We start from the raw sequence: 12,991 nt of genomic DNA on the forward strand, positions 1-12,991 counted from the left end.
TTTAAATCATTCCAAACAGAAAACAACTGTTTTTAAGGATGTAATAAAGGACACAAACAACAGGCACGAATAACTAATGTGATGTGTTAGGGCGGTGTAATAGACGCTGCATCAACGGAAGTAAACTTCTGGAAAAATGTTATTTTTTTTTATTTTTTTTGTCTCTCTCTAACCTTTAAAATATTAATTTTATTTCAATTGAATTATACACTCGAACACTGAGGAACACAAATCACCTTCTCGGCACTTTCAAACCTCGGCACTGAACTGTGCATGTATCTTCTGCTGCCATTGGTTTGTGGACGTTAAAGATCCCACTGTGTCCTTCACGAAGAGTGGGCGAGCATCCTGACCAAGGTTCCTGCTTAAAACCCATTCCAGTTGAACGTTAGGCCTGGCCAGCTGGTTCATGAAAGACTCGTGCCAAACACGTTCCGAAGTGAACGTTTCCAATTGAAATAAAGTGTGGATATGTGTTAACACAGCGCAGCTCATTGTGTTGTCACTCATTCCATCCACCTGCAATCCCTCGCTTCTCTCCTTCCCTCCTTCCTTCATTCTTCATTTGTTTGAAGTGTCTTGTCATGCCAACTGGACATTGGCACGGCAAGGGGAGGTGGTGGTGTTTGGAGTCTGTCGTGGTGTCATCTTTAGCACTCACTCACTATGCACAGGAAATTATTTTATCTGACACATGTGGACAGGCTCGATGTTGAACGGCCTGATGACACCAGGCCAGCTCATTGTGTACTTCTATTTCTTTGCTTCCCAAACTCTCGTCGGGCCACATTGTATTCTGTTGGCTCAGCAATGGGGAAGTGATTTTCCTCACCGTGAGACACCAGGCCATACCTTTTGAAAATAAAGCTGTAAGTGGGACTGTTAAGCAGATGCATATGGACCCTCTCATTTGTCTTGACGAGTGCTGAAGCCTCTCGTATTGGTAAGTGATATTTTTGTTGTTTTGTACATGATCTAACATAAACATCGACTTGGCGTTGACTTCAAGAATCGCTCGGTGCTTCTTTCCAAAAAAAAAACCCCAAAAACGTGCGTGTCCAGGGCCTTCGTCGCAACTGGGCCGCTTTTGTTTTCTGAACTGATGATGGCGTGTCTGACTTAAGAGGGTCGTCTGCCAATGGGCGTAACGGTGTGTGTGCGCACGCGCGTGTCCCCTGAGCAGAGAGTCCACTTGGATATCCAGGTGGGTGAGCACGCGTTTGACTACTCTGAAATTGCTGCAAAGGACAAGCTTACGGAGCTGCAGCTACGCGTGCGTCAACTGTTGGATCAGGTGGAGAACGTCCAAAAAGAACAGAATTACCAGAGGGTGAGTTACATTTGCACATCAAGGAGAGAAAGATCTGCGGCTTGGAGAGAAGTGAAGTGAACATTTGATGTTGATGCTCCGTTCATGGATTTGTTGCTAAAGTTGGTCATAAAAGACAACCGAGCAATCCGTTTTGTTCGTTTTAATTTTAAGAATTATTTCCCTCACTGAAGGAGAGGGTATTGTGTTTGTCTGTCTGTCTTTGTCTTTGTCCGCACAGAATTTCAGTGTTTTTCTCTGCAAACCGCTTGTCGGATTGAGAAGAAATTTTCATCATCGAAGCAACCACTCATGTAGAATGTTTCAATGATAATTATGAAATCATCGGTCACGTGGTATGGCAGCCATGTTGGAAAAACGGAAAAACTTTGGGCCTCTATCTCTAAAACCGCACCAAGGAAAAACTTGAAACTTTGCACACAGAAAGTACTACAAATGGGGAATAAGTGTGATTTTTATTTTTATGACGTCACAGGTGCCTTCGTTGTGACGTCATAATTGAATATACTGAATGCTACATCTTATCAGTGGTCCACAGACAAAAAATTGATGACATCATCGGTCACGTGCTTCGGCAACCATATTGTTAAAAAAAAAAAACCTTCAAAAATCTTCTCTTTAGTGGTTGAACAGATCGAGGCAAAACTTCACACCTATGATCGCCTAGCCGTGAGGAACAAAAGGTTCACACATATGACATAGGTCACTTGGTGTGGCAGCCATGTTGGAAAAACTTTGGGCCTCTGTATCTCTGAAACCGCACCAAGGAAAAATTTGAAACTTGGCACACAGAAATACTACAAATGGGAATACGTGTGATTTTTATTTTTATGACGCCATTGGTGCATTCGTTATGACGTTATAATTGCATAGATTCAACACTAGACCTGATCAGTCGTCCACAGAAAAAAAATTGATGGCATCATTGGTCATGTGCTTCTGCAGACATATTGTTAAAAAAAAAAATATAAAAAAAACCTTAATTTTCTCTGAAGTGGTTGAACAGATCGAGGCGAAACTTCACATGTATGACCGCCTAGCCATGAGTAACAAAAGGTTCACACATGATGTCATAGCTCACATGGTTTGGCAGCCATGTTGGATTTACCCTCAAACATAATAAAAAATCTTCTTCTCCAGAACAGCTGGAGAGATCGAGGGGAAACTTCACACAAATGTTCCCCAAGCCTTGGGTGTACAAGTTTGTTTAGGGTTAATTGATCGGTCACATGGTTTGGCAGCCATGTGAGATTGAAGAAAAATATTAAATAATGTTTTCTCTGGAACCGCTTAATCAATCGATGTGAAACTTCACATTTATGATCTGGTAGTGATGGAGAATAAATGTTTTAAATTTCATCTTTTTCGCATGCATGGTCTGGCAGCCAGAATTATTTAATTGTTGACCTGGGCTCTTTTTGATTTGATTTGATTTTTTTTGAATAAGGATCACTTGGCTGTGCCTGGATGGGTTTGAGGGTAGAGGAGTAACAGCTGAAATGTGAATCCTCTCCAGGTTCCTTCTGATGACCTCATCTTCGCTTTTTACTTGTTTGGGTTCCTTCTGATTACTCCAATGCAGGAATGTAACCGTTTGGTCTTCCACTTGATTTGAATTTAATTTATTTTAATCCCATTCTAAGTTCAATTGAGTAACAATAAATGTCATGGGTCTGGATCAGGTGTCCGATCAAAGCAGGACGTCTTGGTACCCGGTTATCACTGCCAGCAGTTATAAAGTGGAAGTTCTAATTATGTCATTAATTATGCAGCACACCAGTACACAAACATCCCACAAAAGAAGTCCTGGTGAGGGTGTGCAATCTCTGATTGCTTTTTCTTTTTTCTTCTTTTTTCTTCGTTTTATTTCCTCTGCCACTGAAGGCGAAGGAGGTTATGTTTTCACCTCTTTCTGTCTGTGTTTGTTTGTCTGTGTGCGGGATATCTCAAAAAGTTGTGGACGGATCCAGATGAAATTTTGTGGACAAGGACTAACTGATTAGATTTTGGTGAAGATCCGGATCCAGATCCGACAAGTAGAATTTTTTTAAGTGATTGTTCACCATTGAGAGATAGGAGCCATAAACGATATATATCACGATGTCACAAAAAGTTATATATGGATTCGGATAAAACTTGTTGGACAGGTTGGGTGTGTTGCAAGGACAAACTGATTTGATTTTGGTGAAGATCTGAATCCAGATCCGGATGTGAGAATTATTTAATTTTTAAAGCGATTCTTCACCATTGAGAGATCGGGCCAAAAACTATTTAGTACTGTATAGCATGATATTTCAAACATGTATTGATTGGTCCCGAGATGTTCTTGTGGATCAGGCATTACGTGGCAGAGGTATGTGCTCTACCGAGTGCCCTTTTGTGTCCACAAAGTCGTGTACACACATTATTTATCTGCGCATACATGATGACTTGCCTGATGTCCCCTGAAAGGAGAGTGGGGGACATTGATGCAAAACCTACCTGAAGATATTCCTCTTCCTTAAAAACAAAAATGTGGAGTGGAGTGGGCTATCTGCGTTTCGTCAACCAAATCTGATGAGGAAAGGGAGAATGTATGGATCGAGAGATGCTCGTTAAGATATCTCCATCTCCAAATGCTTTTGTTCCTTCACATTGCACATCACTTTCATTGATCTCGTACATTGAAAAAAACCTAAAATTCAACAAACCCTTTAATCAGTTGGGGATATGTGTCATCTTTTATCAATACACCCACCATGATCACGTTTGATAACCATATTATTATTATTATTATTGTCCCAATAACTTGGAAATTGACAGGATTGACTTTTGTTGACACACACACAAAAAACAAACATCACCAGCAGTGGAGGTGACTACACCACCCCTGAGACAGACAAATCTCAATTTTATTTATTTATTTATTTTCCCCCCATAGTTTTCGTTCAGAACCATCTTTGCAAATCTGCCTGGTTTTTAGCAACCACCAAACATGGTATAATGGCACAATTAAGTGATGTTGATCCGATTGGAATATATTGAACCTTGCTGTATCCCACATCCACTTATGATAAACATGTGACATAAGTGGGTGTGGTGGTACCATTCTTAAGTGTGCACATCACATAAGCAGACTGATTTTGGTTTGTGGAAATATTTCTTTGGATTTGAACTACCTTCACTCCACTCGCTCTCTCTCGAACAAACTCTACCATTTTGGAACCTTGTGTAAATCTCTCTGTGTCTCTCTCTGTCTGTCTCTCTGTCTGAATGAAGAAGGGGGGAGGAGGGGTGGCGGTTGAGTGTGGTGCAGCTGAACAAATCTTAACCCCATTTCCAGGGGGAATCCTGATGCGAACAACTGGTCATCCCATCATTTGGTGTTCGAGTGTGCGGAATGTATTTTCTTCGTCTCAAAATAAATAAATTACCTGGAGCTATTAGTCTTCTTGCCATTTTCCAAACTTGTCCTTTTATTTACTTGTTTTTATTTATTTTCCTTCTCTTCAACCGTTTGAAGCACCTCTGAGCCGAGTTTTGCATTTGGCATTGAAAACGATGAAACATGAAAATGCATTTCGTGAGACGATTCCACACACCTTCTGTAGGCCGCCACGTTTCTCTTTTTATTTAATTACATCTCTTTTCTTTAATTTAAATTTTCGTCCAACCTTTGTTGTGTTGCTTCCTATGTTAAACAAAAAGAAGGCCTCAACTCACAAATGAATTATTACTTGGTGTCTGCGAATTAGAGTCGTTGCATTTTGAATCAGTGAGACAAATGCGTTGAACAACATATTGAAAAACTTGCGCAACATTAAACTGCAGGAAAAGTGATGATGCTTCAATGGGCCCATTTAAAGGCAGGCCTGCACATGTCTGACTGTGCTGTAATGATGCACAGGTACTCCTCCTTCTCCTCCACCTCCTCCTCCTCCACCTCCCCCTTCTCTTGCTCCCCCTCCTGGGGCTTGTGTGCATTCTGTGATCTATCACCACTGATGGCACCGCTCGGGACTCTGCGCTGTACCTTTCCAATATGCACATGCTCGCGCTTCTTACCTGTTTGTTGTTAACAAACAAACTGTTATAACTTTGCCCAGTCAAGGGCCATTTTGTTTTATTACATGTGCAAGATGGTGGAATTCCTTCACCTCCCTACTACTCTGTAAAAAAACAAACAAACCGCAAACACCACAACAACATTTGATGGCCTTTCATGCTATGAAACGTGGGTCATACTACCTTAAACCACCCACCCACCCAACGCTCATGCTAATTGAACTTGAGTCCCCAAAATGATGACATTTATTTCCCTACAATTATACATGACAAACTGTAGAGATCGGTAAGTTGTTTGAATCGCTCAATAGATACCGGTGTAACGACAAATCGCCGAAATGAAGCGATAGTAAATCGCCGGCTGAATAGGTGCCCAAGATGCCATACACAAGAATAATAGGGTTGGGTGCTCGGAAGAAGGTGTGCTGGATGTGATGGCTGAGGTATAGTTTAAATACGGAATGTGTAAAGGAAAACTTATTCTCAGGTTAAAGTTTTCTGCTAGTTCCAATTGCATGGCAGTATCGGCCATTGGAAAGCGCTTGAAGATAACATCAAAGTGAGATTCTAGAAACTTGGCGATCCTTCATAGTTCCTAGCAATTGCTGTGAACACTGAGCAGACGACCGACCTCAAAAGTTTCCAAGTAATGTGTGAAGTGCTGCGGCTCCTCGCGCGGTAGCAGGATAGGTGTGGCGAGGCGGCCCGTGAGCCCCCGCGCTGCCTCGAATCGGCAACTTTGAGGGTTGCCATTGGACGGAGCACATGTGGAATACATTTCTCTTGTCTCGGCACTCCTTTGAAAGGCTGATGGAATATTCCTGCTCCAGCTGCCCCTTTTGAAGATCCTTCCTTGTCTGTCGGTGGCACGCTCCCTTTTCCGACTGCATTATCTGTTCTCGTCGCCGCCCGCTGCCAATATTGTGTTTTTGTTGATCGGCTTGAAAGGACTCGGTGCTCAGACAGAGTCGGCCCTGTGCTCTCTTTGAAGTTTTCCCGTTCCTGGTCTTTGAACTTTAATGGAAACCAAAAATCTCAAATGGCTTATTGCCAGTCCACTGGAAATTTTCACCACCTGGATTGTTGTATTTTCGAGGATTGTGCTTCTTAAATAAACGTGCGTGGCATTTTGTAATAACTTTGGGCAAGTGGAGATCGGTGCTAGTCAGCCGTTGCCGGCAGGTGGTTACCCGAGGAGGTTTTTCATTCCATCGTACGTGAGCGGTGCATGGCAAATGGGCCTCCACGTCACCACGCTTCAGGGTTCCTGAGAGCGGCTTCCATTTGGATAACTGAAGGGACGTTTTAACATGATTGATCTTTACGATGTAATGCTTCGAACCCAAGTTCAGCATCGGATCACTTTTGAGTATTATTCGAGTTCAGCTGTTGCAAGACAACATTCGTAAAAAAATAGATCCGTATGATGCGTCTTTATGGTTTGTTTTGCTCGTCTATCCATTTGCAGACATGCCTCCTCATATGTTTTAAAGTTCCAAACTCGTGTTGCTTTGTTTTTAATCCTATTCATTCAATGTATCGATATGTATTCACTTTGATCCTTATTGGTTGTGCGTTGCTGTGAACAAGGTTTTTTATATTTTATTTTAATTTTTTTTTATACAAAGTCAAGGCTCATGGAGGGGTTACAATAAAACGGATCATAATGTAACATAACAAACGGAACTATCATGGCACTCAGGAGAGTGCATACCTCCACCAGGCTGAACAGGTTATGTTTTGAATCCCACTGACAGGCTGGATCTGTATCCGGACCTGAACCAAAGTCGAATCGGCTTGTTCTTGTCACCTGACCGACCCATCCACCAAGTTATGTCATAACTCGTTCACAACTTTTTGAGATCGTGCTCTATATCGTTTTGGCCCCATTTCTCAATTGTGAAGAATCACTGAGGAAATATATATTTTTTAATTCTCATATTTGAATCTGGATCCTCACGAAAGTTGAATCAATTTGTCCTTGTCACACACCCAACCTGTCCACAAAATTTCATCCAAATCCGTCCATAACTTTTTGAGATATCCTGCTTGCAGGCACAGTTCACCTTCGGTGACGGAGGTAACAAAAGGAAGAGAGGGGGTGGGGGGAAACGCCCCAACAGCAGGGTTGAGGGACCAACTAGAGGGAGACTTGGAGAAATGAGGGATGGGGAAGGGCGTATGGGGTCGACAATATATGGCTACACAATCAAACACTGGAGACACGACAAGAGGTTGACTTGAGGAATGGTAACAGGTGGGGAAAAGATCATGGGTTTGTATAGGGGATGATCTAAGATGGTGGTGAACAGCTGTGTTGAAGACCTGGAGTGAAGAATGATATTGAACCATGACCATAAAGAGAGAAATAAGGTTCAAAAGTGTTTTGGCTTGGAATGTAATTTTTCTTCACGTTAAATGGGAACCAAAATGCAATAAGAATTTTTTTTCTTCTGAAAACCATTGAAAATCATTAATCACGATCTACTTTGAAATTTTTTTGCCAATCACAAAGTGCCGAGAAAGCCCCAGTGTTGATTTTCGCCAGTGACGTCACACTCAGAACCCACCTTGATCCAAATGGTGGCTAACATTGAGAAACGGTGTATTTTGAGCTCAGATTCCGACACCGAGTCATCCGTCATGAGCAACTCTGAAGGGTCTCAGTCGGTTCAAACTGATCCGTGGGATGTTGAAGGAACTATTGTTGATGGAAACGCTTTCGAGGGAATTGTGGACCCAAATTATTTTGAACCTTATGCGAGCGATACGGACGAAGATGGCGACAATGGAAGTGTTGGTGAAGATGAAAACATCGGTCACATATTCGCTACAGATTGGTCGGTTTTGTTTTTCCGTACAATTGATGATTTATAATGGATTTTGTATTGATAAATAAATCGGTTATAGTACTGCAGCAGAAACGTGGGACGGACACGACCGACAAAATTGGTGATGAATCCTTTGTGTCTTGTATGCTACGGGATTGTCCCTTTTCCTTTGGGGAATTCTGAAGAGTTGTGGAGTGCCTTCAAGGTTCCCATCCTTGATGTTGCTGGTGGATATCTTGGAACTCACCGTAGAGTGAAGAACAATTTTGGCTCAAAGAACACTGGCTACCATTGCCCAGAGTCACAGGGCCATGCGTAATAGCAGAGCTGACCTGTTCCGGCAGTTGAGGCATAAAACTACGTGCACTGTGGGTGGACAAGGAGGCCTATGTGCGAGGAATCTGTGAGGGGGTAGAGCATCACCTGTGGTCAAGTGATTCTCATCCTGCTTACAGGGGAATTCACTCATTGTGTTCCTCCAAGCCCGTCCCTCGGTGAACTGCAGTTCGAGCGGAGTGTGGTGGGCTCTTGATAGAGGAGTGTGAAGTGAAGGCCCGCTGGGCCGGTTACTTTGAGCGGCTGTACCAGGCTGATCTACCAGCTGTCGAGTTGGATGTCGGGGGTGTTACTATCCCTGTTGCTGACCCTCCAATCAATTGTGATCCACCTTTGTTTGTGGAAGCACAGGCTGCGGTGAACGGGTTGAAATGAGGTAAAGCTACTGGGATCTGTGGCATCCATGCTGAACTTCTCAAGGCTGGTGGAAATGCTGTACTCATGTCGTTGCATGCAGTTCTGTACTCTGTTTGGAACACAGACATCATCCCAACTGACTGGAAGAGGGGCCTTGTTGTCTCTCTCTGGAAAGGGAAGGGTGATCTCCAGGACTGCAACAACTACCAAGGGGTGACGCTGTTCTCAGTGCCAGGCAAGGTCTTTCTTCGGATATTTCTTGATAGGGTTCGCCACCATCTGCTTCAGCACCAGCGCCCAAAGCAGGCTGGCTTTACACCAAAGAGGTCAACGATTGACAGTATCCTTACTCTTTGGGTCCTCACCGAACACAGACGAGAGTTTCGGCAGGGGCTGCTTGCAGCCTTTGTTGGTCTCTGTAAAGCGTTCGATTCAGTGAATCGGGATTCCCTCTGGAGGATTCTTGGTCTTCGAGGGGTGCCACCAAAACTGATCAATATCAGGTCTGAACTGTACTCTGGTACTAAGAGTGCTGTGAGATGTGGTGATACTTATTTCCAGTTCTTACTGGAGTTCGTCAGGGGTGTGGACTGGCCCCCACATTTTTCAGCGCTTGTATGGACTGGATTCTGGGTAGGATGTCAGAGAGATCAAGCTGCAGCACATCGTTCAGGGGTGTCAAGATCTCTGACCTTCATTTCACAGATGATGCAGTCATCTTTGTGGAGACTCTTGATATCCTTTTGGGCGTCCTCAAGGTGCTGAATGAGGAGTCTGAGCCACTGGGACTACGGGTTTCCTGGGTCAAAACTAAGATCCAGGCTTTCAATGACATCTTGGAGACTGCTATCTTGTCTTTACCTGTTTGTGGCGAGGATGTTGAAGTCACAGAGAGATTCCCTTACCTTGGTAGTGATATTTATGTTTCCGCTGGTTGTGAGCCAGAGGTCAACACATGTCTGCGTCGAGCCTGGCAAGTCATTTATTCACTGGATCATGGCGTATGGTGCTGTCGGAACCTATGCAGGACGACGGTCTGAGTCATCAGGTCGTTGATGCTTCCAGTCTTGCTCTGTGGATGAGAGACTTGGACTCTGACCAGGGATCTGAGATGGAGTCTTAACTCCTTCGGTACCAAGTTTTCTTCGGAGAATCCTTGGCTATCGCTGGTCAGGCATGTCCAACGAGTGGTTTCTGAGAGGGAATCGGATGAGATTTGTTACCTGTGTCGTCCGTGAGCATCAGCTGCAACTGTCTGGATATGTGGCTCATTTTCCTGATGCTCATCCTGCTCACTAGATTCTCTCGGCAAGGGAGCCTCATGAGTGGAGGAGGCCAACGTGCTGACCACATGCCTCGTGGTTGCTGCAGGTTGATCAGCATCTCAAGGAGATGGGGACCATCCCCCAGGCATCTGCCTGAGGGATGGCCAGACGGAGGCCCCTGGATGACCAGCGGAAAGTGGATGCAGCGACGTGCTGCTCCAGTGCACATTCCCATACTTGACCTGACCTGAACCACACTCGGGTATTTCGGACGAACCTCATCCAGTTTCTGGCAAACTTAGGGTCTTTTGGCCGTTGGTGTAGCATGAAACCATCTCGGTTTGTATTACTGCAACCACCAAGGGCTCATCGACTTAGCATGTTTGTGGAAAATCTGAAATTATTCGCAGTTTGAGTTGAATCGTACCGCGATGTAACATGTAGACAGTACGAAGCTGGCAGTCGACTCCCGGGTGTGACGTCACTGCTAAGCTTGAAGAAGAATATTTTGACTCTTAATCGCAAAATTACCTACTTTTTATATCACAAATCGGAAAAAGATGCCTCGTATCTATTTTGTAGGTAATAAAGGGATAGATTATCTTTGAGGTGGTCCGAGTGAGTGAGTGGGTCCCGTTAAGGTTCCAAGGTCATTTCACTTTTATCAGTTTATAGAACTAATCACGCAAGGCTAATTCATTGGGTCGGAAGGAGGTGTTTGAGAGACGGCTGGTGAGGTTAACCCTTCCCACCCCCATGCAAACACTTGTATAACCACATTCCATTTTAATCTTTCTTCCTGAAAGCCCTTGTCGTGTCCATCTTGTTTACCCCGTGTACCCCACCCCATCCCTCTCCCTGCCACACTATTTTGTGCGCCTCTCTCCCGCCCCTCTTGTCTCTTGCTCCCTTTGTTATACTTTCTGTGTTTGCTCTTATACGAGCCTCGACATTATTTACAAAAAAAAGCAATGGGAATGTTTAAGATGAGGTGCATACCTTTTTCAATGAACTCGTTTCCATCCTTTCGCCCCACAGTTTCGGGAGGAACGTTTTCGCCAGACGAGTGAAAGCACCAACCAGAGGGTCCTGTGGTGGTCTATCGCACAGACCATCATCCTTCTACTCACTGGCATTTGGCAGATGAGGCATCTGAAGAGCTTCTTTGAAGCTAAGAAGCTTGTATAAAGGGTCCAAGTCAGGTCCTGAGCCAGTTCTGGGTTCATTTTAACGTGGGCTTTGGGAATGGAACTACGGGCTTTCGTAGTTGGGAAGATTGTTGGTAAGTGGTGGACGTTCTAGCTGTTGTGTGATGGTGGTTACCATGAAAAGAAGACCTTTATGTGATCTTACCTTTTGGTTTCTGAGCTGCTTCAGATACCTGGGTGATCAGTTAAAGGTACTGTGTTGAAATTGCCCCACCTCCCACCCTACCCCCACTCCCCTCCCCCAATTTAACTTGAACATACACATCATTTTGCATCCTCGTCCCTAAAATTCCCAAATATTGTTTTTTGTTGTTGATACTCGTGTTATTTAAATCTGAAACAAATACATTTCTTCACTCTCCGTGTAGCTTTTGACATCACAAAGGATGCTTTTTCTCTTTTTCACGACCCTGTCCTTCCCCAAATATCTTGGTCTTGGAGGAACGATGAGGGGTACAAACTCCTTGGTTAATATTTAAGGGCAGGTACTTTGTTCCAAATGGGCTAAATTGAAGCTGGAAATGAAATTCGTGTTAACCAAAGAGGAGTACGAATGTGACACGAGGCGAAGCGGATTCGTTTCCTCTAGCTCTGTAAAACTCGCTGGGAAATCGCTCACGTTCCGTTCCGTTCCCTGGGTCTCTGTCTCTCTGTCTGTGATGACAGACTGGCTGAGTCTATCTGCTGACTGACTGTCCCTCTCCTCTCACCTCTTTTCTCTTCAATCCCAACACGTGAAGCTACTATTTTTCCAGCCATCATAGCCGAGATGTTCGTTTTCACTTTTATTTTGTCATCAATTTAGAGTGTCAAATTGCTCTCAAAAACTGCTTCGAGATTGGTTCTCTGGGGTTTCAGCAAAATTGGGTTGTTAGCTTAATAGTTCGTAAGTGGTGGTACTGTGCTCATTCTCTTTTACTCCTCTTTTCTCTTCTCCCTCCCACCCACCTCCCCCCAACCCCTGTCTTTACAAATCTGAATTTCATGACCCTTGAACTCCCATCCTCTACATCATTGCTTGCCCTTTGCCTGTCTGTGCCTCTTGTGTATCTCGGCGGTTTAGTTTGGTTGATTGGGATTGAAGTTCAAAACATTCATCTGAGTTTTGTCAACATAATCTAAAAATCTACAAAACACTTGCCATGCTGGGCTGTGACACTGACTTTTTAAAGCTCTCTCTCTCTATCTCTCGCTCACTCTCTTGCTCACTCTCTTGCCCTCTCTCTCACTCTCTTGCCCTCTCTCTCACTCTCTTGCCCTCTCTCTCACTCTCTTGCCCTCTCTCTCACTCTCTTGCCCTCTCTCTCACTCTCTTGCCCTCTTGCTCTCTCGCTCACTCTCTTGCCCTCTCTCTCACTCTCTTGCCCTCTCTCTCACTCTCTTGCCCTCTTGCTCTCTTGCCCTCTTGCTCTCTCGCTCACTCTCTTGCCCTCTCGCTCACTCTCTTGCCCTCTCGCTCACTCTCTTGCCCTCTCGCTCACTCTCTTGCCCTCTCGCTCACTCTCTTGCCCTCTCGCTCACTCTCTTGCCCTCTCGCTCACTCTCTTGCCCTCTCGCTCACTCTCTTGCCCTCTCGCTCACTCTCTTGCCCTCTTGCTCACTCTCTTGCCCTCTCGCTCA

General features: G+C 44.4%; 1 protein-coding gene across 1 annotated transcript in view; it reads left to right on the forward strand.

The window, feature by feature from the left end:
• The window catches only part of TMED4 (transmembrane p24 trafficking protein 4), a 37,939-nt gene extending 25,594 nt beyond the window's left edge, over nucleotides 1–12,345 (forward strand). The window contains exons 4-5 of the mRNA XM_085870721.1: nucleotides 1,184–1,330; nucleotides 11,202–12,345. Of these exons, the coding sequence (XP_085726847.1) occupies nucleotides 1,184–1,330; nucleotides 11,202–11,351 (297 nt within the window). The 3' untranslated portion in view covers nucleotides 11,352–12,345. The remainder of the gene's footprint in view (nucleotides 1–1,183; nucleotides 1,331–11,201) is intronic.
• Nucleotides 12,346–12,991: the final 646 nt, after the last annotated feature.

Source organism: Eptatretus burgeri, chromosome 1 (genome assembly GCF_056783735.1).
Source record: "Eptatretus burgeri isolate ZD-2024b chromosome 1, Ebu_testis_v1, whole genome shotgun sequence".
Lineage (NCBI taxonomy): Eukaryota > Metazoa > Chordata > Myxini > Myxiniformes > Myxinidae > Eptatretus > Eptatretus burgeri.